Genomic DNA, 27,567 nt, shown 5'->3' with positions numbered 1-27,567 from the left:
CATCGAGCAGTACTCAGCCACAAACCGAAATGCTTAAGGAAATAATAGAAGTTGAAAATTGCTACACACGCCGCTATATCTGATATGGCTTTTGTGTCCCTTTGGGATATGGGTGGTCCACTTTCCAGTTCCAGACATCACACAATGTCTTCATATCGTCACATGGCATATACTACTAGTCCTTCAAGTTACCAGAATTTCTGAAAGACAAACAGGAGACAGGTAAATAGAACAGATGCATGTAGTCATGTGAAGTATGATAATAAACTATATTACAAATGGCGTGTTTTGCTATCTCTTCTCCATTTTATTATTGTTTTCAATGTTTTAAGAGCGACCCTACTTGACATCATTTGCTGCCTTTATGCGTATCAAATGTATGTTACTTTTGGTATAATAGAAATCGAATAAGGATGGTATATAATTGAATATAACTATTTTATTCTTATTTAAGTTTAGTAGATATAAATATATAAAAATTATATCATATTGAACTGACAAAATTATATTTTCTGTGTAAAGATCGAATGAAGAAATGGATAAGGATGATTGGAACCTTCTCGGCAGTAGAGTACAATACAGGAAGAAGGATGAAACATCACCCCCCACTAATATTGGTAGGAACATTCCTTGACGAGTTAAAGAAACAATTTTCGGTAAGTACACTTAGACAACGTGGAAGTTTAGAGCGTAGCTATATTTGATTATGGTTTATTGTTGTTCATAATTGAATGGTATGTATATACAATAGATGTATATTACAGGTTGCACTCAAAGTGACTCAATAACCATGTTTTTAGTATTATCATTTTCAGTGTAGAATGGTATGATAGAACACCTGTGACGATTTTGTTGTAAAAGCAATCGATCAAGGGGAGGTAACTCTGTATAAAAATCGGAAATAATTCGCGAAACAAAAGGAAAGTGTTGTTAAAGACATTAAAACATTGTAAAACATTAAGCCTAATACGGAAAAGGGAAGAAATAAAATCGTTTTTGATTTTCAGTATGATTTGTTTTAAATCGACATATCGATAATTTCACTAAAGGCTATTGGGAAATTGATAAAATGCTAAGATTGTATTGTAAAATTAACTCTTACTAACTTAATTATCTAACGCAACGTTATTTTGTCTTCAGAGAAAGAGAATATTTGACTCCTGGTGAAATGAGTTTGTTTGAAATACAATTTTATAAAAAAAAAAATGAAATAACATAAAATAATAAATGAATAAAACAAAAAAATAATCTTTTTTAAATGGTATTATGGCTCATTTGGAACTTCAAGTTGGTTCTTAAATCCTTCGAAGTGCGTTCCTATAATCTACAGAACAAGAACCCTAAGAACCATTTCGAAATTAATTTTGATGTAGAACAATATACATGAACCTAGCTCTACGCGTAATTGCATTCATCAAGAATTGTTGATTGTGTTTGTTGATTTAAAATTAAAATTTTAAATCTATAATTTTGACGGTAGGTTTATAGTTTATCATTTCGTTTTAAATTTATATTCCGAGGGTTGCATTGAAATCATTATTCAAAAAATTGTCTAATCTTCTAGTGAATTTGAACTTGGAATCCCAACGGAGGGGTAACACTTTGGATCGTTTTACAGCCATTCAGTGAATTTAATAATAATAATTAATTAAATATTAGAAAATAGATAATATTGTTTTAGCTTTTGGATGTAAATATTGAGTTTGTGAAGTTCAATTCAGAAAACTGATGAACAATTCTAAAAGTATGTCACAGTGACCTAGCTAAGTATTTGTCTCACACTAAATTAACACTAAATATTTTCATATTGTTGAAGAATTGTTCAACGATTTCATAGCTTGAGATTGATGTTTAAGATTGCAATTGGATCTTGACTTGCTTAAGATGATTAAATCCTAGGTCACATTGGCCAGGTCACGTGTATAAATTAGGTCATATTCAATTAATTGAATCATCTGGCCACTAAGCATCCTCTGTTGTCCCAATGTTTACAGCAGGTTTATAAAATAATTATGCTTGTTTTATGAGATTATTTCATGCAACATCTTCATTAATGGTATGATGTTTAATTGTATAATCTGCATGACCAAAAAGGCCACTAAATTTGGAATCTTAATGTTGTGATTACTTAGATGGAAATTCTTTAATTTTTCCACCATTTTATAGATTGATGTTTGGGCTTAATTTAGATTTTGTCATCATCTGCTGAAGATGATTGCATCTTAGGGTCACATGAGGCGGGCGATGTGGATGAATTAGGTCATGCATACTTTTTCAATTATCAAACTTAAAGGTTTCCCATGTTTAAGCAAGTGTTAAAGCTAATTGAGTTTGTTTTATGAAAGAATCTGAAGAAACACCTACAATACAAATATGATGTTAGAATTTTGCCATGCTGCCCCCATTGCATGCTCGTAAAAGGCGCCTAAATATTGAATATCTAATGACTTTAGAAAACAATACAGTATATTTGACATCTAGCATTCACCATTAGAGGGTGTTATCTTGAAAATAACTGGTTTGTAGTGATTAAAGCAACTTAAACATAGAACATCCAGAAGACACTTAGTTTGACAGACGATACCATTCATTGGATGTGACCTAATTTATGCACGTGACACAGCCAATATGACCCTAGGACGTAATAATCTAAAATACATTGTTACAAAATACAAATCACTTTTCCGATCATACAATGGGGCAACAGGCACAATTGTAACTTCCCACCTTCAGTGAAGACTTTACTTGCAATAAACTTATATAACAAGAATATATAGTTTTAGAATCTGCTTTAAACATGGCAAACAATAGTATGCTAAGTGTAAATGTTATACCATTCATTGCATATGACCTAATTTATGCACGTGACACAGCAAATATGACCCTAGGATATAATGATTTTATGCAGGCCATGTCAAGATCCACAACACAACATTTTTAAAAGTTTTCATCAATTTTCTCTAAACTAAACCTCACAAACCTTTACAAAGATTTTCATGCAAAAATAAAATTTTAAAAATCTTTATACTAAAATTAAAATTAATTTGGACTGAAACAATGAAAATTTGACCTATGAAATTACCATGAGCCCAGAAAAAAAATCGGATTTTCTGAATAGCATACTATATGCAGCTGACCCTAAGGTATCTTCGTGCAAAATATTTTGCTTAACTCGGAGTGGCCTTAAAGCGGCCAATAGAGATACTCCACTTTGCTGATACGTTTTAATCATCAATATTTATAACGATATCATCAAATTAATCTAGATCTCCAACATTATATAGCATACACATACATGTTAATTTTCGGCATGTGATGCTAGCAGGAGATACGTTATTCAAATTTCTTAAATTTCTAAATATTTCGAAAAATTAATAAATTTCAATATACATGAATATGTTTATACCAAAATACTATCTAAAATCCGCTGTAAGCACATCATTCAATAATTACAGTTCCAACACGCGAACACTACACACTGTTTATGTCTTCCTTTGAATTTCAATCCATACATAATTGTACAATTTTATCTTCTACAAAGGAAGACTCCAATGAAAATAGATGATTATTTACTTGTTGTTGCATTAAACTCTTTTAATTGTTTAATCAGTATTTATCAAATTGTATGGCGACATCAAGAATGACACTAAAGTCTGAATAATTTAGTTTAACAATCACGAATTGCTGTTATATACTTAGGTTAACAACAAAAGACATTAATCTGTGTTGTTTGACTTTCTGTTGATAATGGTTTTAACAGGTAATTTTTTGTGATTATGTTAAGGAGGACTACAAAAGTCGGATAGACGATATAAAGTCAAGCATAATGAAGTTTCCGGAGCTGTCGTCCCACAAACATGTCCGGTTCTGTACAATAGATAACACTTTAGAGCCTAAACAAGGTAATGAGAACCTTGGAAAGCTGCGTCAGCAGATAACAGATCTAGCAGAACACCAAGACCAATGGGGCAGGGAACTTCCTTACAAATGGCTCCATCTCGAGATGGAGATAATGTTAAAAAGAGAACACGGAACCAAGATATTGACGTTGAATGACGTACTGGAAATAAATGAAAAGTCAATAGCCCCATTTAAAGATGAGGAAGAAATTAAAATAGCCCTGGAGTGAGTATCGTTACAGCTACGCATTACAATCAAAACTATATAACGCTAGTGTTTTATCAGCATCAGAACCATGTTCAGCATTCCAAACAAACATTAGCGACTAATCAACGTCTTTGTAAAAGTACTGGTTATCACATTCGATGTTATATCATTGACGTTTACTTGGTAACATAGAATTATGTTTTTCACAAGAGAAAATACATACTGCATTTAACATGTTTTAAGAACAAGTGCAGTGATATTTAAGTCAACATTGAAACATTTACTGCATATTGATACTTCGTATCTATAAGATTTTGCAATTTAAAAGTATTTGATTCGACTTTTTTGGAAACCGTCTGTTAATAGTTTTAGTAATTCCTTGAAGTGTTTTCCAATCCCTACATCAATTGCATATAGTCATTGAAACAATGTTCGTTTAAGAGTTGGAAGGTCGAAATACTGTATGATATAATCAAGATCTACAAACAAAAAATCAAAATATCGACATGTTACCTGATAGGGAAATATTAAAACGACAAAACGTTAAAGGATACTTTTATTACTTTAATAGTGACAGTCACGACACATTTTGAGTATGATAGAGGGTGTTGTTATATTATCATGTTTATGGTGATACAGTAGATATTTGAGAGTGTTGTGATCTTTTTTCTAGATATCTACACTGTACGAGGTCGGTGATCTATTTTAGGGAGATTGACTGCATAGTCAATGATCCACAGTTCCTTGTGGATTTTTTCTCTGTGCTGATAACAGAGGATGATTTTTTTCTGAAGCAAGACGATATGATCCTGACCCGCGATCTAGAACAATATAAGACTAAAGGCGAGCTGACTCCAGAGTTGATCACTGGCATTCTCAACCAAAGACAAAACAACGCTTTCATGAGTCACACAGATGATCTGCTTGCATTGATGGAGAAGTTTGGCCTTATTGTGAAAATGCAAATAGCTGACAACACTACGGGTGATTTACGCTTCAGTGAGACATATACCGTCCCAAGCAAACTTGAAGAACTCCGAGATCTCGGGGAGATCACCTACTCTCTGAAACAACTTGCTGTCTCAAAAACTTTGTGTTTGATATTCAATGACTTGGTACCAGAAGAGTTGTTTAACAGAGTCTTTGCTGTGATCTTACGGACTTTTAAAATATCAGCACTACCCGGAACAGCTGCACAAGATACAATCTACCTTTTCAGGGGATTTGGATGTTTCGAGATCAACAATCTTTGCAGCATGATACTGTCCATGCACTGGGAACGATCAACCATAGCGGTCACTGTGTTCAGTCCTTCACAACCAGAACTTCCTCCAGGATCGGGGCGTCATGCTAGGGAAACTCTGGAACGGATATTACAGGAGACGTTGGCAATGAGCTGTCAGCAGCATTATGAATATTCGTACAAGATGCACTGCGACTTTTACCTGAATCCATACGACACCCCAGTAGATATGTACAGCGTGATGTACGCCCGCGGAGGGATGCCCTGTAAAGGAGACGACTGTCGAGGGAAACACAGATTGACAGGATCGGATCTACTGGTCTGGGGCATAACAGAGGTATAAATAATCTGTAAATATTATATATATTGGATACAGTTCGTTTTAAATAACGTATTTGATATTTATATCATTGTACTTGTACAATACCATAATTCTGTTAATTGAAATATGAAAAGAAAAATACTTGTTTGCATTTATGTAACACTATTCTAAAAAAATAAAATTAAAATTTCATTCAAATATAATTCAACTAAATATCAACGTCAGTATCACGTATCATCTATACCATCAATATTCCCATGCGAGTTAAGCGTTAACATCACTTCTCTGTACTACACTGTTCTTTTCAATCATCGTGCAGGCCGCCGGAACAACACCACAGAGACTCGGATTCGATAGCGGTACGTAAACACCGGAAAGATAAATGATTAATGAAAACCTACGCATCATTTATTGACACATTCATTTATTTTTGCCTGAACTTTAAAGGACAATGATATGCACAATATCCCATGTAAATGTATATGAAAATACAATGCATATCACTAAATATATCATTTATACTTTATTTTAGAGGAGACATTCCTTGACAGGAGGCCAACACCGAAGGAACTCGGCCGACTCTCTTTTGTGATAGAGTCATCTCTTTGTGTCAAGCTTTTTATCGAACTTGGGCTTTCAGAAGCTCAGATTTCGAATATCAAGGACGAAGCCAGGATTTCAGGAGTTCAAACACAAACTACAAAGATGTTTCTGGTTTGGACTTGTTGTTATCCCAACCACACATTTCGTCACATACAACTTGCCATGGAGAAAGCTCAAATGGCTTGTGATGACCTAGGCAACGCTATACATGCAGGCTCAGAAACCCTCACACTAGGTATATTTATTGGAAATCAATAGACTGTATAAGAATGCATTGATTTAAATAATACCAATTATCAATTTTTTTTTAAACATGATTGCTGTAAATAACAATTAGTTTTTTCCATATTTATTATTATTTCAATTATGCACTTCCCACTGTACATTTCATGTTTATCCATTCAAATTATCAAATCATGATTGCCGTAAACAAACTTAGTTTTTCCTGATTATTTTCATACCTTCATTTATCACATTTGCAGGTCACAAGATTTCTGTAATTTTGGTTTAAATCTTTTTCGCATCGGGTTATTTCGCAAATTCGCGAAATCCAATCGCTCTCGAAAATGACCTGGTCTACAATATTCCTATGTTTATCCATTTGCGTAGTAATCCATGTAATCAATGTCATATCACTAAACGTGTCTGTGTTAAATGTTATCACTGAATCCGATTGACATAAATATAGCTGTTACAGTAAAATAGTTAATCAAGTAACTTGATTGCTTTAACTGCTCACATATGTTTCTATTCTACTTTCAGTTTCCCGTTTAATCTATGTTAAACCAGATGGGAATATATCAGGCGATGAACTCCCATCTGGTCAAGCGTATGCATATTTTACGTTTCCGTCGCATCACTGAAAATGTATACATACGCCTATATATAACGGTCAAAAATTTAAAATGTGGTTTTGTAAAAGTGTGCGGTCTTTAAATTCGAATAGTATTACCGTGTTGACAAAATAGCATGGACTGAAAATTACCTTTCCAACCGGTTTTTTTGTTTGAAGGGGGTGGGGGGCTTTATTTAGAAGCTGATGGTATGGCTGTTTCGTTTATTGAACTTGGTGGCATTACTACTAGAGCAAGCGGGGAAATTAAAAAGATATACACGTATGGTTTTGAATTGTAATGATCATGATAGAAATAGAAGTAATAACCGGTGTCCAGATCGGACATACAGTTGATATGAAACCAATCCGGATGAAAGATAAATAAAATGGCGCATGTAAAGGATATAATAAGATCACGAGGTGTAATATGAATACAAGTATAATCTTTAGTAGACGTCCCATTAACTGATTTAGGGTACATGAGTATTTTGGTGACATATTTTACGACTACATATTAATTTGATTCAATACTCAGTTATTGACAACCGTGTAAAATTATTTGTTGCAGATGGCATGGAATCAAATGAGGAGCTTGTGAAACCTGTAGACGTCGATAAAATCACATGTATTGTGAACAATATCGGTAAAAATTACTTCAACTTATTTCTGGAGCTTGGCCTTTCCGCCTCTGCCATAGAAAGATGTGAACTGAATCACCCTGATGTTGAACGACGGTTCGAGGCTCTCCTTAAGCTTTGGATATTTAATTTCCAAGATCAAGCAACCGTCATCAGGATACTGAAGGCAATGAAAATGTGCCACATGGACTGGGTTGACACTGCCTTGACATATTGTCGTTAAGTGCTATCAGTTCTGCCAGGAAATCACATAGGGAAAGTGACATCTTATCAACCGACATGAGTCAGTTAATCGATTCCATGGTACCACCTTGAAGAAGGTTACATACTTTTAAGATTTGTCTACTTTGCAGTTCATTGATGAATGCTTTTTGCATCGCTGGATAATTATGATTTTATCTTTTGTGTTTTCTTTGAAGATGTATTCAAATGTATGTGTTTTTTTATTTTGTATATTGCAATATGCTTTAATCATGCTTCAATTACTGATATTGCTTTGGATAATTTAATACCATTTAGGGGCCCAATGAAATGTTTCTAATCATCAATCCGTATAAGGGTAAAATACTATCATCCTTTACACAACGTATAAGCAACATTTATCAGTATTTAGGCAGGTTTTCATGCTACGACATGTTTTTCGAAAATGTCTAATCTCATCAAAATTATGACAAATTGAGTTCCATATTACTGTCATAACTATTACAAATAGGTTTCATCCTACTCTTTGACCACTTGCGCGCTTATATCACGAACCTGGAAAGGGATCATTGATATGACTAGATTCGCAATCGATGCAAAATAAATAAAGTTCACAGTGATAGGTCGTAACAGCAATCGAATTATTAACATGAATTAGAATATTTTCGATTTGGCAGATTTGGTCAGATTTAGTGTGTAAATAAATGGTAATATTATTTGACTTTTTTTCAAAATTCTTTTCTGATAAATATTATACTAAAGGCCCACTGCCTTTCCGAAGCGGCTTTTAATTTTTGAAATGGGAATATAAGACAAGGTTGATAATTTTGTAGAGTCGCAAAAGTTATTAATTTACTGGTAATACTACATTTATCATCAACTTCTGAACAATTTAAGTCAGATAAATAAAATGTTAACTTTTATAACGTCGATTATCTAATGTTTTCCACCGTCGTCCTAAATACCGCACGGTAGTTGACTATCACAGCGCAAGACGGCAAAACAGCGAAATGACTCTCTACTGTTTTCATATATTACGCAGGAAATCTTGCATATATTTGATGTTGTAACCTCATCTTAGGCCATCGGTTTGCTGATGTTATTAATGTTTTTTAAGAAACCTTTATGTTTTGCTCCGGAAAGGTAGTTTGCCTTTAAAGTAATGATTGTATTTTTCTCAGACTTTTTATGCGAACGCTGAAAAAACAATCAACTGTAAAGATCTCCAATTTACGGAATCACTATATTTTTTTCGTTTTCTTTTTTCAATAATTTACAGTTTCTGTATATTCCTTTATCCGTTGGGAATTGATTACATGTTATTATAATCACTTTATTTTTTTAACATTGATGCATGATCGATTCTATCTTATTATCTTATTTTATCTTAATACTATAATGTAATTTCGATAGTTATTATTGTTTTTATTTTAATCATTTTGATATGATTTCAACTTTATTTTTTGTAATTATATTAAAATCAACTATGTTTCTCACTAGCGTAAACGTACTTATTTTGATGCAATTTATTTTTTCCACAAAAAATAATATTGACCAGGTTAGGGTAAGAATGAACCCGCTCAATGTAATTATGGACGAGCTACAAACAGACATTTAGGTCAACATTTAAGAGTTGTCTGGAGAGAAAGGCGTTACAATATAGGAATGCCTCTAAAATATGTACGTTGATAGTCTTCTGGAACATAGTTAATCAAACACACTGATGTAAAACCTTACTTGCTATTACTTTAAAGTATATTATATAAATGTATTTATATACTTACGTAACTGAGTCCTTCAGTGAGAGACAAGGTTTATTTGTATTTGTTCGTTATTGACATATATGTTTACAAGATATCACACAAGAAATGTGTATGTCGCTATGAAATACATGGTATGAATGTATTTATCTGTTTATGTAAAAAGTTTATTATGTTTGTTCGTTATAGTATCAAACAAGAAATGTTTAAATGCTGATCAGAAACTTTGGCTTACGTGTGATAAAATTGGTATATACATTGTAGTTACATCGCATAATTGAAAGGTAATATATCGGCCAGTCATACATTTAACGAGTATTATACTAAATAAAAAAACATATCGATACGATACATCAATACGGAGACATTCCACAAAATTAACAGTAAAAAGGGGGCACTGCGAATACAAAAACAGCCATTAATTCTCACATTCGACGTCAAATTATGTACGTTTATAATTCCAATGTAAAATGCTTCAGTATTAATACTTTAATGAAGTTATTTGACCGTATGTAGACTTAAAATTGCCATAGTAAAATGTCGTAATTGGCATGTCTTATGATTCTCCCATTTCAGGTAACTAATTGTTTAATAATCACATTGCTATTTTTATGATTATATTCAAGTCGTATATATTGTAAAAGAAACTTGACTTTAAGTGCATTTCTTTACTTAATTAACATGTCTTAAGATGTATTTGTGTGTTCTTATCTACATGGTTTTACGATGATTTAACTTTCAATTTGTAGATATTGAAAGATTGCAAACGAATTCTGAATCATTTCATTTGATCTTACTAATATGGATAATTTGTTTTACTGTATTACTTTAACTAGAAACAATTTACTTGTTTACAAAGCAAAATTTACTTTTGTTTAAAAATAGCCTTATCCTCATTAAAACCACAAAATAATCTTGAGAATTTGCAAAGAATGAAATAAACACTATATAGCATGCAATAAACGGTTTTTGTTTCTGTTTATTTCTTCTCAGTTCAAAAAAGCTATATTAAATCAATGAAAGGAAACATTCTTCAAAAACATCCGGAGTATCAACGTCACCTTTACAAAGCTGGCTTCAAGTTTGACTTCATGATGATTTACGTCAATATTCTCAATATTCCTTTTATCTAAAGAAGTGTAAAATTAAGTGTATTTAGAAAAAAAGAAACAGTTTTATTCATTATCTGGTTTAATGCATTTAAATTTCAAATTGAATTGGGAATCATTCAAACAAATATCCGGCCTTTCTACAAAGGAGAAAAAATCATCTTAGTTTATTTGAAACTTAAACATATAAGGTTATTCGTAGAAATGTATCAATAACATGTTACTTTTGTTCGACAAATTACAACATGCTTGACGGATATCCCAGAGAATGTATGAAATGAGAACTATGTGTATCACAATGTCATTATTTGAATGAATGTTTCCATCATTTCAGTTTTTCAACAGGGGTATTAGTGACATAAAATATAACAAAAATATGTATCACTCAGCTCGGGTATTCCGTCTTCGCATATGATAGAGTTAGCTTCCTTGCGGGTAGGTATAGATTGTTACGTAATTTTTTGTGAGCGCAATTCACGTCTTTTTCTCTGATATGTATGACGTTTCGTTCGCAAACACTTTACGTCACAATCAAAATCTATCTGCAAGAGCAGATAACTCTGCAAAATGCAAATACAGGTATATACAGAGTGTTGTCTCTATCTACCCATCCGTATGTTTTGTAGGACCTGATACTATCCGGCTATCCAGCAGTGTGTCTTTGCCTTTTTGATGCTTGAATGCATATAAACAAGATTCCGTTATTCGTTCATTTTAGTTAGAAACATTATATTTGAAATATAAATAGTTTGTACAACAAATCGAGCATCACGTGGACACATTAACCATTTGCATGTGTCTCTCTATTTATAGATGAAGCGAACATTATTTTACACGCGACCTACAATGCACACATCACAGATAGTACATACCCCCATTTAAAGGGCATCTGAGGTATATTATGTCGTTATTGATGCATCGCTTCTTAATATATGCGAACGCGTATGTGTTTAAAGTCAACATAATGAAGTACCTAGCTCTGTTAAAAACTCCTGTGAGAATGGGCATTATAATATCTATTATTATCATCATAGCACCTAATATCTCAGAAGATGTTTTAAATTCCCCATGCTATCATATCCTCTGGAAACGTGAAGTCGCATTGGGTATATATGTTAGACAAGAAATTTCTTTTTAAATTCATTACAGTATATTATTCCTATTCCTTCGTGTTTGTGGAGGACTGTGATGGCATAAGCAAAACTAAGCGGAGAGAAAATTAATTTGGAACACTATGAACACTAAGATTATTGAACATTCAGTTATGCCGCCGATAACGTAATGGGACTTTAACAGATAACAACTAAAGGGAAACAACTCTTGTGTGATTGAGACGCTTTCAGCTGTCACTGATTGTGCTTACTAAAACTCGTTCATGGATACATGTATGTAAACTCTTGTTAACATTTATGTTTGGGTTTTTTTCAGAAAGCGAAGGTTGTTAAGGTATTTCAGTTATTAAAATATATTATTCAAACTACAAATGCGAAACCGGTAAAAAGGAAACAACAAAGTGGCTCCGTATAAACGTCTTCTAGTTCTTAAAATGATGAATGATAGTTAAACATATTTGAAAAAAATATAAAAACCGTCACGTAGAATGATAGACCAGGATATATCACATATAGTACACGTGCCCTTTTCAAGGGTATCTGAGGGATATTATCTTCTTGATGCTTTGCGTCGTAATGCAAACAAGTGTACGTTTAAAGTCAACATAGTCGAGTACCTTTGTTCTGTTAACAGCTCCTGTGAAATTGGACAATCTCGGAATATGTTTACCTTCCCCGTACTGTCATAGCATCTGGAAATGTACAACCGCAGAGGACATTTTAGACAATAAATGTATCCTTTTTATTTTGTGTGGAGAACAGTGACGATATAAACAAAAACAAAGGGGATTTAGTTTGATTAGGAACATATATGTTAAGGTTCTAGAACCTTCGTTTATGCTGCTGATAACTGAAGGGAAACTACTCTTGAGTGATTGAGATTCTTTCTTGTGCTCTCAGAAAATATTGCAAGAATGTGTAAACCACTGTTAACCTTTACGACTTTAAGAGGAAATTGTTTAAGGTCTTTCAGTTTTTAAAAATATGTTATCCAAACTAAATATAGAAAAGGTAGAGGTAAAAAACGAACACAAAAAGTGGTTTCATTAGACTAATGTAAACGTCTTTTAGTTCTGAAAATGAATAGTGATAGTTAAACATATTAACAAATATTCCTATATAATATTTTATTATTATAGATATGATTGATTGGAAAAAAGAAAATTAAGTATCAGTATCTGGTACAATACAGATAAAAATGCACATACAATTGAGAATTCTTAGGACACATTGGTGATTTATGGCCTTTATTCTAGGGAGTATACCTTAGGAAAAATACAATAAAAATTAGAAAGGCTTTCTAAAAGTGCCCTTATAAAGTAGATAAATTATTTCAACAGACGGACTCTTAAATACAAGATATTAATCAGCTTTATTGACGCATATTCTAGAGATTGTATCAAGCCCAAACTTGTTGTATAACAGTCGTTACTTGAATGGATGACAAACTAAAATCATTATAAGTAAAACCTGTGCATGTCTATAAAGATCATCGGGAACATTGTCTTTATAGCCAGTGGGTCGTTATACACAGGTTGCATTGTGTGTCATTTGGGACCCAATCAAGTGATTATATAGCTGAGATGGACATATACACAGAGTTGGCCACCAAGGCAGATTTGTTCCTATATACACGTCTGTATATTCTTCTGGGAACAGATATAGCAGTTTTTTGTATGTTTTATACCTAAATACATATAAATAAGATTCCATTGCTTAATTAAATCAATTATACGCATTCTTTTTGAACATGATAAATAGTTTGTCCAGCAAATTGAGCAACACGTGATCACAAATTGACAACTTATATATACACTTTATCTATATTTTATAGTTTATAGTTATAGATGTATCGACCAAAATCGTTCGCATGAGATCTACAATGAACGCATCGTACATGTGTCAAGGCTATCTGAGGTATATAATCTTTGACTGATATTTGGCTTTGTAATTTATGTGTGTCTTTAAACATAATTTTACCAAATGACAATTAAATGGAACAAACTCTTGTGTGATTGAGGTGCTGTCTGCGTAGATGTCAAATAGACAGTTATTGTGAATATCAATGCAATGTTAAATCGTTATATTTGTTGAAATAGAGGATGCTTTTAAAGGTCTTTGAACTGTTAAAAACTAACTATTTAATCAAAAATAGTAACGTAAGCAAACTAAACAAAAGTGGTTTAATATTAAGCGCATAAAATGGCCGTCTAATTAAATGATTTTTATTCAGTTACAACAGATACAAACTTTACACAATTACCGCTATTAAAAAATAAACTTTCAATTTTACTGCAAAATGAAAATATAAAAAATAATTAATTGTATATAGATATATCCGTGCCACTGTGTCCTATATAGAATGAAGTACTGATTGCCCTTGCATGAAAAGCAAATTGATTTTTTTATAGAATTAATTTTGTGTATTAATTAGACATGTATATGTACACGATTTGACACTTATTATTGTTTAGATGGAGAATAGCGTTCTGTCAAGCTCTCCCAACGATGGAGCATCTTTAAACATGTTAACAAAAACAAATGCTTTCACGATGCATTATAAATAAAGGTTACACAATGAGTGGTTGTTGGATATGGAAATTATTCCACACGAGTGAGTTATTTTTTAAAAGTTAAGAAAGACAGAAGCCTTAGCGAGCTTTCCAACAGCAGTTTTAACGTCAAGTGGCGATCACAACAGCTCGGTTAAAGTTCACCGTGTCAGACAATCATAATTCAAACAGATTTATACCACGTTTAGTATAACAAATTGTTATTCAACAGCTATATCTTTTATTTGATACCATGAGAGTTGAATAACACTCAATATTTTGTGGTAAAAAACCGGACTTTATAACATTGAAAATTGGTTGCTCGTGTCTTTCTCACCGTTTTCGAAGTTTAGATTTCCGAGTAATACCATATCCACAGCCAATTAAGGGATTTCGATCTGTAGAAGTTGAAAATTTACATCGAATGTAATAAATTGTAGATATGATTGATGAGCAAAAAATACAACTAAGTATCTGGTAAATGAAAGCCCTTAGGACACATTGAAAATCTCCGGTCCCTTTTCTTAGGAGAACACCTTACAAAAGCAATCTTGAATTATTTTCTATACGTTTCTTAATCATAGGTACATTAATTCGACAGACATATTCTCAAGATATCATTTAGCTTTATTGATTGATATTCTATATAGTATATGAAACGCGAAGTATAGTTTTTATCTGAATGGACGATATATTAAAGTTATTCAACAAGAGTCTTAGTTGAATAAAATGAAAAAAAATAACAATAGTATCAATGTCAACAGATTATATCCTCCTATTTCAATATGTAAACATGTATTGTTTACACACTATCTGCTTCATTTACAATTATAATCAATATTATAGTAATTTCTGTACATGTTTATAAAGGCCACCCAAGGGAACATTGTCTGTATTGCCGCCAGGTGGTTATTATACACACAGGTTGCATTGAGTGTCATTTGGGACCCTGGAACCGAGGCAGATTTGTCTCCTTTTACACGTCTGTATCTAGTACCAGATACTGTAAAACCATTCAATATATTATCTGTCTTTTTGATACTTGTTTACTTATTATCAACGGTCTATTAATCGTTCAATATAATTGTACATTTGGCGACACAGGAATGTTGAATGAATGTGTATGTTTTATTTTGATAGATGCAGCGTTAAAACTTTACCCGCGACCTACAATGCACACAGCACAGATAGTACACGAACCCATTACAGGGGCTTTTGAGCGATAGTCTTCCCTTCGTAATCAAAACGAACAGATGCGTGTTCAAAGTAACCATGCTGAAGTATCTAGTTCTATAAGTGAGTATATGTGAGTTTGATAAGTCGTTGTTGTGAGAATGGACATTATACTACTCTGAACATGTTTTTAGTCCCCTCTACTGTCAGTCAGATTGCCCTGGTGACCATCTGGATAAATACAGTCATGTAGGCTATTTTAGAAGTATACCCATTTCATTTTTTATACATTTCATTTTGTGTGTGGAGAACTTTAATGATATGAAGAACACTTGTGGATATAAATGCATTAGTAACATTGACGAACGTTCGTTTATGCTGTCAATAATATGTGACATTAGCATATGACAATTGAAGGGAAACAACTCTTGTGTGCTTGATGTGATGTTATGAGAACAAACGTATTGCAACTTATTTTATCTAAACAGACATGTATTGCACCACTAAAACACATACAAACAAATAATTACCCTATTTTGCTACCATTTTATTGTATTACTATTGCTACATATTGTTAAGGGGCACAGAGTTTTACTTTTTGCATATTCCTTTAATATAGTGTATGCATAACGATGTTTTTCAATATAATTTCGATAGACAAACTGGATTTATGGGAAGGAGACGATTATAATAGATTGCAATTCAAAATTTAGGTACAGAAAAACACAAAAAAATAATTAAAGCAAGACTTTTTAAAAAAAATATCTATGTAATATTATTTGAGATTATTAATATTAAATGTAAAATATTCTTTAAATCAAGCTATTTCTGTCTTGTTAGAGTTAGGGGCAAGGGGCATAACTCTGTTACTCTTATAGCTTTAAAGGTCCAATTACCAGGAAGGATAGCGTCTAGATGACCACGATCTTTCATTCCTAAAATTTGCGGATATAGTGAATTACTACGTTGCCCGAAAGTGGTCTGACGAAACTGTGTTACTAGTAACACGTTTTCGACAACAAAATATGTACTGATAAATTGTGTGTCAAAAACATATTGTTATAATCACACTAGAGTAGTACATTTTCGTCAACAACATATGTACGGAGAAATTCCATACTGTACTGTATATATATAACACACATTAAACCTTTTAGTTAACAATACAATAATGGTATGAAAACACTCTGGAAAAAAACTTTTCTAAGTTGTCGGGTAGGTGGCGTTCTCGGTCTGTTTTCTTAATCATGTATGAAAGAGTACACAGTGCATTGAATGACCTCAGTATTTTATTTACATATCGATAAGCATTACGTACACCACTTTAGTTACCAAGTTACCAATTTGAGAATATAAAGTGTATATCTAAAATGGAGTCAACTATCATTTTGTACATATCAGAATAAAACATATATTTCCTAGTTGTAAATAAAATATATAAAAGTGACTACATTTCTATTTCATCATCATTTAACATTTTGCCTCACTGTAGATATGTGTAGGCTGTTTAAATAGAACATGCAACGTAATTGTCCAAACCTATACATCAGTTAACGTCCACACTAACTGCTAGGGATAATTATTTTTCATCTTATATAAGGTCTATGGAACATTAATTTGGTTTGTGTTATTAGTTCAACGTTCACACCAGTGTCATTTCTATCTATTCCCCGGTTACGTCGACTGATGCAGAAAACAAGACGTATTCGCTATAGCTGATTGAGCATCAATTTGAGTAAATTTCCTATTGAAATTAAATAAAACAGTGACATCCTTACGAAATGTTAACAGCCTTTAAACCTAGAAGTCAATCGCATTATTTGAATAGTACCAGGAATAAAACTGACGACACATAGTAGGACTCAGGCAAGCTAATATAACTGAAGTGACAATTAAAGCAATAGATGTGTATTGTTCTCTGTATGATATGTTAATTGCGAGAAAATTCTTCAGTTTACCAATAACAATTATATATTCTTTAAGTGTCTTTTACAATCAATATACGATAACGATATATTTCAAATAACATATTATGAAATTGATAACATTTTGATGTAGTGCCTTTAAAACGTTAACGTAAGGTATTCTGAAAACTTAACTATTAAAACAATTATGTGATTCACTTTGTCGTCAATACGGACTTAATGCAAATGTTGGAACCATCGCTGTACCTGCCGCAGCAAAAGCAACATCTTAGTTCCCCCTTACTGTGCTGTTGTCGATGCAACAAGATAGCGAGTTTACCAATGAACAGGTATTGATATATTGATATTACAGTATACAACAGGAATGTTTCCATTTATAAAGACAATGGTTTCCGTATAACAGTCCAACGGGATAGTGAACTGTTGTTGAAGTTCAATAGTGTGAACCGTTGTTTTTATCATTCTCTACGGAATCGTAAACTTCACATTTAAAAAAAAAACAAAGTTCTAATATAAAAAAAATGATAATTAAAAGTCACTTTCCCACAGGGCGATAATTTAAATTTTTACATATCCGCACAGTGAATGCACATATTTGACTATCTCTTCAGTATTATCATTACCCAAATATAAGTAGAGAGCCGGTGATAAAAAAATAGATATGTTTTTGATGTGATATGGATACAGACATTATAGCAAATTAACTGAACGTTTACATATGTTTTTATTCAGTCAAATAGCTTGTATATATGCAACGAGGTCGACACCCAATATAACATATACACCCTGTTGTAAAAGGTGTTTTGGATGATAATGCACATTGTCTCGTGACAAATACAGTTTGTCTATTGTTTAAACAATCTTTGTAGGGTCATTAGGTAAGGTCATTAAAGGGACATTTCTTTGTGTCACGATTGAAGCATAACGTTTTCCTTTTTATCTGTTAACTAATGCTAGAATATGTTTGTAAAGCATATCAGTATTATCATCATCAAAAAATCGTGCGGGGAAACAGTACGTGTTGTAATTGTTTTTGGTAGTAATTTACAGTATTTCGAGTCAATATAAAGAATTTGGAGCCTTTCATATTTGAAAAGTTTTTGAGTGTTTTTATGTATCGTATGAGTGTGTTAAGGTTATACTTTTCAATATTGTAGATATGATATTTTCCAATAACCTTTCCAGTACATACCAGCCTTTCCAGTGCAAACCAGCCTTTCCAGTACCCTAGCTGTTTTAATAGAATATTGATATAAATAGAATATTGATATACCCCTTTAATTAATACGTCTACGCATGATAGTTGTCTTGCCATACACGTAGCTCAGTTTCATTGTGTATTGGCTTAGGTTACTGGACAATAATGGCGACTTCTGGAGTAGTGTATTGGATTGAATAGTTACTTCTCTCCGGAGGTTAGTTTACAATTTTACTTTATCATTCGCATCTACATAATGTTCTGGTCTTTGGGTGTCAAGTGTTCTGTGCATTTATTCAAAATAAGTTTGTTTCATTTTACCACATTTATGGACATTATACATTGATATCATAGTGTGCATGTGTATAAAACCCATAACTATCAAGTATTTATCTTATAAACTTATAGTATCATTTTATCAATATTTGATTTAATATTACCACTATTTATATTTTGTTTTTGTTAACATTTTTGTCCAAATTGTTTAGGTTTTCATCTTTATTTTATTTGGTTTCATCATATTTTATATTATTTTTTCCTATTTTATCGATGTATGATTCTATTTTGCATTATGCCTGAGGTAAGCGTCTCCGTGACTCTGATTTGGAACTGTTTACCGATTTTTTTTATTTCTGCATTAGCGATGACTGAATGACTGTTTAGGGAACCAATCTAAGATTCAACGCCTCGTGTCAGTGCTTTAGTGAATTCAAAAATTAAAAAAATATAACAACATAGTAAATAAATTATAACCATTTACTAAAACATAATAACCATATGTAGAAAAAAGGATAACCATATACTTAAATATATACTATGGTGACGCTGTACAGGCAGACAGACATTATTTTAAGACCGCATTACCAAATAATTGTCTATTGACGACAGTGTTAACGTTTGCCACTGTTCAGGTTAAATGGAGTTTACATGTCCGGTCATTCATCACCAATGTTGAAGACGGTCATCTTACACAACTGTGAATAAAATTTGGTAGTAGAAGAAGTACCATCTTGCTAGAACAAGTACCATCTTGTTAAACATTGATATGGGAGGTTCCATCTTTCGTGGAATTCCGCACTAAAATTTGACCAAAATTTTCATAATATCCATCTTCATTATCTCCCCTGTCAGAAACAAATGTACTGCTGTCTTCCAACACATTGAATATTGAAACTGGTGCACCTTTAATACCCAATCAGTATGCTCCTAAACATTCACCTCTCTATGAAATCGTGTGTCCAAAAAGAGGATTCCCAGAAATATATTTTTGGTTTCATTTTGCAGTACCTATACAGAGAAATACAAATACGAATATATGTCAAATATTTACAAATGAATGGAAATTGACAGTTCTTGCATTATTTCATTTACAAAAAACAATAAAGTTGTTTGTTGATATCATTATAATTGACCACATATTCCCATACTTTATAGCATCTTGCTTACTGGCGAGGATAAATGATCAAATTGAAGATATCTATGAACATCAATACAATTTACAAAATATTCCAACAATGTGCCGAGACTATCGAAAAGACGATCACATTATATGAGAAATGCATAGTGATGTTGTCATTAGTAGATTTACTACATAACCTACAATTGACAGTCTCCTTTTCTTGTCGATAGGAGAGTTTTATTAACTCTCCAAGTTTCTATGCATATTTTGGGTACTTCAACATGAGGTTAGGACCATACTCTTTATTTTTACACTTGCTTCACTTGTTCACTATACGCAAGTACAAGCCGATTTTGTTTACCATAACTGCATGGTAACATTGAAGTTTGAACTTGCGTACGAAAATGTTCTATGTAACGTAAAGGGGCTACTTTTTTAAAGAAACACATGGCTTTGCTTACGTTTGGCACAACATTACGTGTATATTGTTGTTTCATAGAATTTTGGAAAACAAAATAAACAATACATATATGTTTTATATTTATATATGATACAGATATTTTTTTTAGATTAACAGTTGTATAAAGAAACGGGAATAAATATTCCGACCGGGGCGACGTGCAGGGCTATCATTTTTTGTGAAAAAATGATGGATGTCAAATGTAAACATTACCCCCGTGTCTGTGTTCGTCCTACGGTCGAGTCTTTGGGGTTGGACGGGCGTGAGACACTCTGACAGAGGTCAGTTATAAATATATCCTCTTGTCTTTGTTCTTTGTGATTGTAATCGTGAGTATTATAAAACATGTACCGCTAGTAATCCACGTGTTGACATTTACGCGTCACCACAAATACATTGAATCTATCGAACACAAGTGAAGTTGTTCCATTCATCGATGGCGATGGATCTAAGCGTAGATTATATAATCACATGGCTCTCAAGGATGTAATATCGTCAAGTCAGACGACAATCTCAAACGCATAGATCTACTTGAACACCAGTGTTTTGACAACTTCGGCAAACCCCAGTGTGTAAGCGTGGTTCAGCTTCGCCTCGCTGCACAATAACGGTCACTGAATTCACACATGTGGCCGAGTTCAAATACTTTATGTTATTACGCTATATAATAACTTTTAGCAAAATTGAATACATATTTAAAATTCTGATCTGATTAAATAAAATGATCTCTAAAATTTTCTTTGTTTGGCAGGTTTATTTTACACTAGTTCAATCTAATCATGCAGTTATGGTAAACAAAATCAGCTACTATTTGCGCATAGTGAACAAGCCTAGCAAGTGTAAATACAGGTTAAAGGTATTTTAGTAAAATGAAAAGATAAAACAATCAAGTATTTGACATCGTTTTGCACGATACCCTTGAGTGATGGTAGATCATCTTGACATTTTGATGTCGGAGGTCCATACAGAATAACTGGTTGAACGATGTTTTGAACTAATAAAATGGTTCACACCACTATCACGGACCCCGACAGTTATCAATGCGTCGAATAAATGTCGAACTTTGCGCTTGATCACTTAATGTTTCAACACAATGAAGGGTAGAGGTAAGATTGATGTCCGCGCTACTCTTTTTGCGAAATCTAAAACTATGTCAAACAAACGTTGAACATCAGCGAGCATGTCGTCAACTATAAGATATAATGAAAATGAAGGTCGGCAGATAACAATTTGCGTGTATGTAGAGTAACATATAAAGATGAACAAATATGAAAGAATATGTTTAATTAGGGCATTGATTGTTTAGTAGCAGTCGTCCAAATATCATTGTAAACATGAACAGACAGAGATATATTGAATAGTTTTTTTTCACGGCTGACCGATTAAACCATGTTACTTACGCATTAGTGAATGTAGGTAAATTTTGCTAATCCACACAACCATATGGATTTAATGAGCAATTTAGTGACGCTATTCCCTTCACATATCACAGGGAGGGCTATATACTGCATAAACCTATCATTCTATCATACGTATGCGAAACTAGTGCAAAAAAAACACTGACATATTCCGGGGAATTATCAAGTACTTTTATTGGTAAAACAAATGGTCAGAAGATCAGGCACTTATTTATGTACGCTATAGCTCAGTCAAACCAGCTTTCTATGTCGACAAGAACAGGTTTCTAAAATTACAAAAAAAAACGATGTTTTCGCAAACGACTTATTCAAATGTATTAATAATATATTACTAATGACTTTGAGCAATACTAATTAATTTGTAGTTTTAGTAATGTCCACTATGATAGGGGTCATAGATACAGACCTGATACAACACGCTCCAAAATACATGCTTAAAGAGTTAATAGACTTTTGGTGGTGTCAGAATTGAGAAACCGAATGTTTACATGCACAAACGGTGCCATTTATTGGAAATATCTGTGTGTACCCGCCATGAAAACATCTTAGAATTAATCAACAAGAATTGTCTGTTAGTTTTGTTATACTTGAGTAGATAAAAGATATGGCAACGGTACACCAACACATTGCAATCAAACATCATTAAAAGAGATAGTATTTTCTAACCAGAATACTTCCATCTTCCTGATCTACTTTTAAGTAATGCACAAACTGACACTCAAAGAGATGCCTACATGTAACAGTCCAATTTCAATTAGAATAGTTGAGATACAACATCGATGTACTTGCCATAATTGTTATGTACATATTCTATATCGGTATCTATATCTTTGCAGGATCCACGTCATGGACAGTTGGTGATTGTATTTGACAATGTAGCAAAGTCTTTCTATCCAAACTGCACGTGCTTTAAAAGGTACGCTTACGTTAATTTTGTTTATGCTAATTCATATCTTATAAATGTTTACATAAGTGTGGTCAATTCACAGTGCGAATATGAATGACTTTGATTTTTATTGAAGGGTACAGGGATAACAAATCAAAAATCTTTGAATGACTTATTCTGAATTTAGATAACGCATTTATACCTTATCATGGGTTTGTATCATGCTGAGGTTAATAAAATTTGCTAACAGGAATTACCCTGACCTTCATTCAGGGTCACCTGAGCAAATATATCTAAAACAAAATATCCCAGGTTTGGCATCAGACATGTTGTGTTTTGTTTATACAAGTACTTATTTGTAACTGCATTGTAAAATTGCCCACTTTTACTGATGTTAATCACTTACACATCGGATATTTTATGAAGTTGAAAGTAGGTCACGTATATACATTTGGGATTGCTTCATCCATCATACTACATGCTTAACATCGGAATACTGGAGATTGTAAACTTAATGTGAGATTGTTTGCAGATCTTCACATATTTGGTCGTGTAATCACTGTAGCGTATGATCCATGCCTAAGAGTGCTAAAGCCCCGATATCAGCAAAGAGTTAAACTACTAGGTACTGACTAAAAGTCGTTTTAATACGTCACCCTACATGAAACTGACCCCCATGACTTTCAGGGTCCTTCATTTGAAGTAGTCACTCAATCTTGCAACATGCCCCATAGTCTATCGGCATCTTCGCTATATGTAGGTATTGACAATAAGTCGTTTAAAGATTTAATCCAATTTTAGATTTGTTTATCTCTACTCCAGATCAAGGATATCATTTGAACAAATATGGTAGCCCTTCATAACACAGGACCAATGTCAAGCCTCTAGGTATATAATGTAATGATATACAATCAAGCCTATCTATGGTCATCCTGAGTGATATTGGGGCGACACAGAGCATCGAAAAGAATGAAAAAGGCATAATATTGCATACAATTTAGAGTAGGTAAATGAAATAAAACCACTGAGAAAAATATTTGACGAAAATACATATACAGATGTGCCTGTATTTGAAATAAACTATTACTACACATTGACGTTTATAAATCGAAGGAAACATGCAAGTCAGCATATTTCTCAAACCTAGAGAACTGAAACAATTACAATTTACATCTGAATTAAATACATTTTCATACTATAATTGTTTGGGAATTTCGTTCTTCATCTGGTAAAACATTCAGATTTCATACGTATACCGTATAAAACAACATATCAAACACCAGTTTTATTATGTTGTTCGTTGATATAGGACTCGATAATAATGACGAGGGTCAAAATTAAGGTAACAATCGATATGGGTTTACACTGACTAAGATTTGTTCGCCTCAAATTAACAAAATTAAAACAATTATCCCCCAATATGTTTTTTCTAACTTAAACTATTGGCATAATCACACAACCGCCTAATCATAAGATGTAAACAATAATATAACGCTTTAAATGATGCTTCATGTGACATTTTATAAAAATAATAACATTTTGAAGTTTGAATAGTCCATTATTCAGAACACGTAATCAACACCTGATTTGAACACCTCATTAAGGATTAATCGGCAAATGTGTTACGTACATATACTGATAACTGTGTACCGTTACTGAAACAACAATATTACAAATATACCTTTTGACATCAATTCAAATTTGGATTGGCGTTAAACTAGGTCACAAATGTAAACAATGTCGGAATATCACGCAGGTCGTAGGTAAATGCTTAATCCAAAATCTCCATTGAGAAATGAAGTTATTAGAGCTTACTAAGATATGTAAGTTACTTAATTCGCTTCATGCAATAAAGATATTGCATGGTAGAGCAATGTACTGAATTCAGTATTAAAATAAGCATAGGGTGTAGTTCGATTGGGCGTAGTGGGTTATTGAAACCCATGGAGGATGTAGCGCGTTGGAGCTTGGTGGAACTAATCAATATTTTTTTTATCCAAATTATGCTAGCCTAAGTGTAGTTGACCCAGAACCCGTAACAGAGACCTACATGCTATACAATATCATGACAATATAAAGCTTATCAAATATTCTAAGCGGGGATGAAACAAAAAACCGCCCTATGAACAAAACCAATAACTGCTACTCAAAAGGGTGGGTTAAGAGTGGGTTTGAAAATTTCTGAGATATTATATGTGTGAAAGGGAAATTAAAGATGGCTGCTGATCGAATATAGGGATACGTACCCTCAGGCCAGACCAACCAATCAAAAGCCTGCGATATCATTCCGTCATCAACAGCCAATCAGAAAATATATTGATTTCATGAAAAGTTCCCTGGTTCAAGTTATTAAGACAGTATATCATACTTTAAAGGGTCAATCTTCAATAATTTTGGAACTCCAAACTAGACTGATTCCTAAAAAAAATCTTTAACTTAATTACAAAACATCATGATTAAGCCTGATATGAGCTATACACATAAAATAAGCTATGTTCTTAGCTAGCATGTATACTCAATATACGATAACGAGACATTTCAAATGACATACTATTCTAGTTGTGACAGGAGTTTGTTGTAATGCCTTTAGATAAACGTAACATAATCTGAAAACTATCTTTCAAATGTATGTAATTAACTATGTCGTCAATAAGGACTTAATGCAAATGTTGGATCCGTCGATGTACCTGGTGCCCCGAAAGCAACATTTTAGTTCCGCCTACTGTGCTCTTGTCGATTTATGGAAATAATGAGTGACAATTAGTATAGCCTACCAATGAGTAGATTGCTATTGATATTACAGTATATACGATACAATAGATTCCATTTGTAAAGTTCCGTATAAAAAAAGCATAATAGTGAACTGTTTTGAAAGATAATTATAGTGAAATGCTGTTTTATCCATATCTACTGATTTGTAAACTTCGCGTTTTAAAATGGCCAATGATAATATCAAAAAGTAATTCCCAACACGGATGATAATTCCCTAATACTGAAAAAGACAAAATATATTTTTTTAATATCAGCTTACTAGTAATGTATCTATATTCGCATTAAATAACAACATTTAATGAATATAAGATATTTCAAAATTCCATACGGTAAAGGTAAATATTTGATGACCTTACGGTATTATCTTTACGCAAATATATAACCAGAAAGTCGTTGATAAAAATGAGATTCCTTATCAATGTGATATGGACATTATGTCATACCAATTAAATGTACAAATATACTTTTATTCAGTCAATCACCGTGTATACATGTACCGTGGAAGACACCGAGTATTTCATATACATAAAACAACGCCTTAAAAACACATAATAATAATGAAAAGCCCTTCTGGGTTTGTTAGTAAGATGTAACCTAAATGTAAACTCTGTTAAAAAACTATAAGTATCACTAAAATGTAATGTATCCTTCTTGAAACATGAAAACTAGAGCAATTGTTACAGATATTAGCGTACCAACTTTACAGTGATAAGTTGAGTTGGAGTTAAGTGAATTGTATTTTTTACTTGATTAGTGTTCCAGTACTCTACTTTGTTGGATTGGGTGACCTTTGCTTGTAACTGATATGCCACCCTCCCACCCTGCTGTATAATTTCTCTTATAATAAAAAACTTGTTGGATGCCAGTGGTAACAGCTCATTTACATATAATGGAATGTATCATCAAACGTATACCTTACAGTTTTTCGGGAGGGAGATAACTCGTACAGAAAAGTTTCCTTTTCATATAAGAAACAAGCTATTTTGTGTGTGTGTGTGTGTGTGTGTGGCTTTTTTAAGTTTTTAATGTAAAATAAGGGGGAATCAATGATATTTTTGCAATTATTTACACAATTTAGCTGTCGAAATAACATGTAAACTTATAATGAATTGTGATAATATCTGGTTGCTTTTTGTAGAAATTGTAATTAAATCGACATAAAAACAACGCCTTAAAAACTCATAATAATAATGAAAAGCCCTTCTTGGTTTGTCAGTAAGATTTCAACTAAATGTAAACTTTGTGAAAAACACAATAAGTATCACTAAAATGTCATGTATCTTTCTTCAAAAACATGATAACCACAGCAATTTTTACAGAGATTAGAGTACCAGTACTTTACAGTGACAAGTTGGAGTTCAGTGAATTGTATTTTTACTTATTACAGTACTGTATTGTGTTGGATTGGGTGACCTTTTCTTGTATCTGATATGCCACCCTCCCATCCTGCCATATAAAGGTTTTTTAATGTAAATTTAAGGGCGAATCACTGATGTTTTTTTTTTGTTATTATTTACACAATTTAGCTGTCGAAAATAGCATGTAAACTAATAACGAATTGTGATAACATCAGGTTGCTTTTTGTAGAAACTGTAATTAAATCGACATAAAAAACAACGCCTTAAAAACACATAATAATAATGAAAAGCCCTTCTGGTTTTGTTAGTAAGATGTAACCTAAATGTAAACTCTGTAAAAAACTATAAGTATCACTAAAATGTAATGTATCCTTCTTGAAACATGAAAACTAGAGCAATTGTTACAGATATTAGCGTACCAGTACTTTACAGTGATAAGTTGAGTTGGAGTTAAGTGAATTGTATTTTTACTTGATTAGTGTTCCAGTACTCTACT

At 32.7% G+C, this 27,567-nt stretch overlaps 1 protein-coding gene across 1 annotated transcript; it reads left to right on the top strand.

Annotated features, from left to right (window-relative positions):
• Nucleotides 1–187: 187 nt before the first annotated feature.
• On the top strand, nucleotides 188–9,283 carry LOC138308439 (uncharacterized). Its single transcript, XM_069249420.1, has 7 exons — nucleotides 188–222; nucleotides 523–656; nucleotides 3,785–4,125; nucleotides 4,781–5,687; nucleotides 5,992–6,031; nucleotides 6,205–6,510; nucleotides 7,679–9,283. Exons 2-7 carry the CDS (start codon nucleotides 528–530, stop codon nucleotides 7,969–7,971), a joined length of 2,016 nt encoding a protein of 671 aa, XP_069105521.1. The 5' UTR covers nucleotides 188–222; nucleotides 523–527; the 3' UTR covers nucleotides 7,972–9,283.
• Nucleotides 9,284–27,567: the final 18,284 nt, after the last annotated feature.

Source organism: Argopecten irradians, chromosome 15 (genome assembly GCF_041381155.1).
Source record: "Argopecten irradians isolate NY chromosome 15, Ai_NY, whole genome shotgun sequence".
Lineage (NCBI taxonomy): Eukaryota > Metazoa > Mollusca > Bivalvia > Pectinida > Pectinidae > Argopecten > Argopecten irradians.
This window is presented reverse-complemented; position numbering and strand designations above follow the sequence as displayed.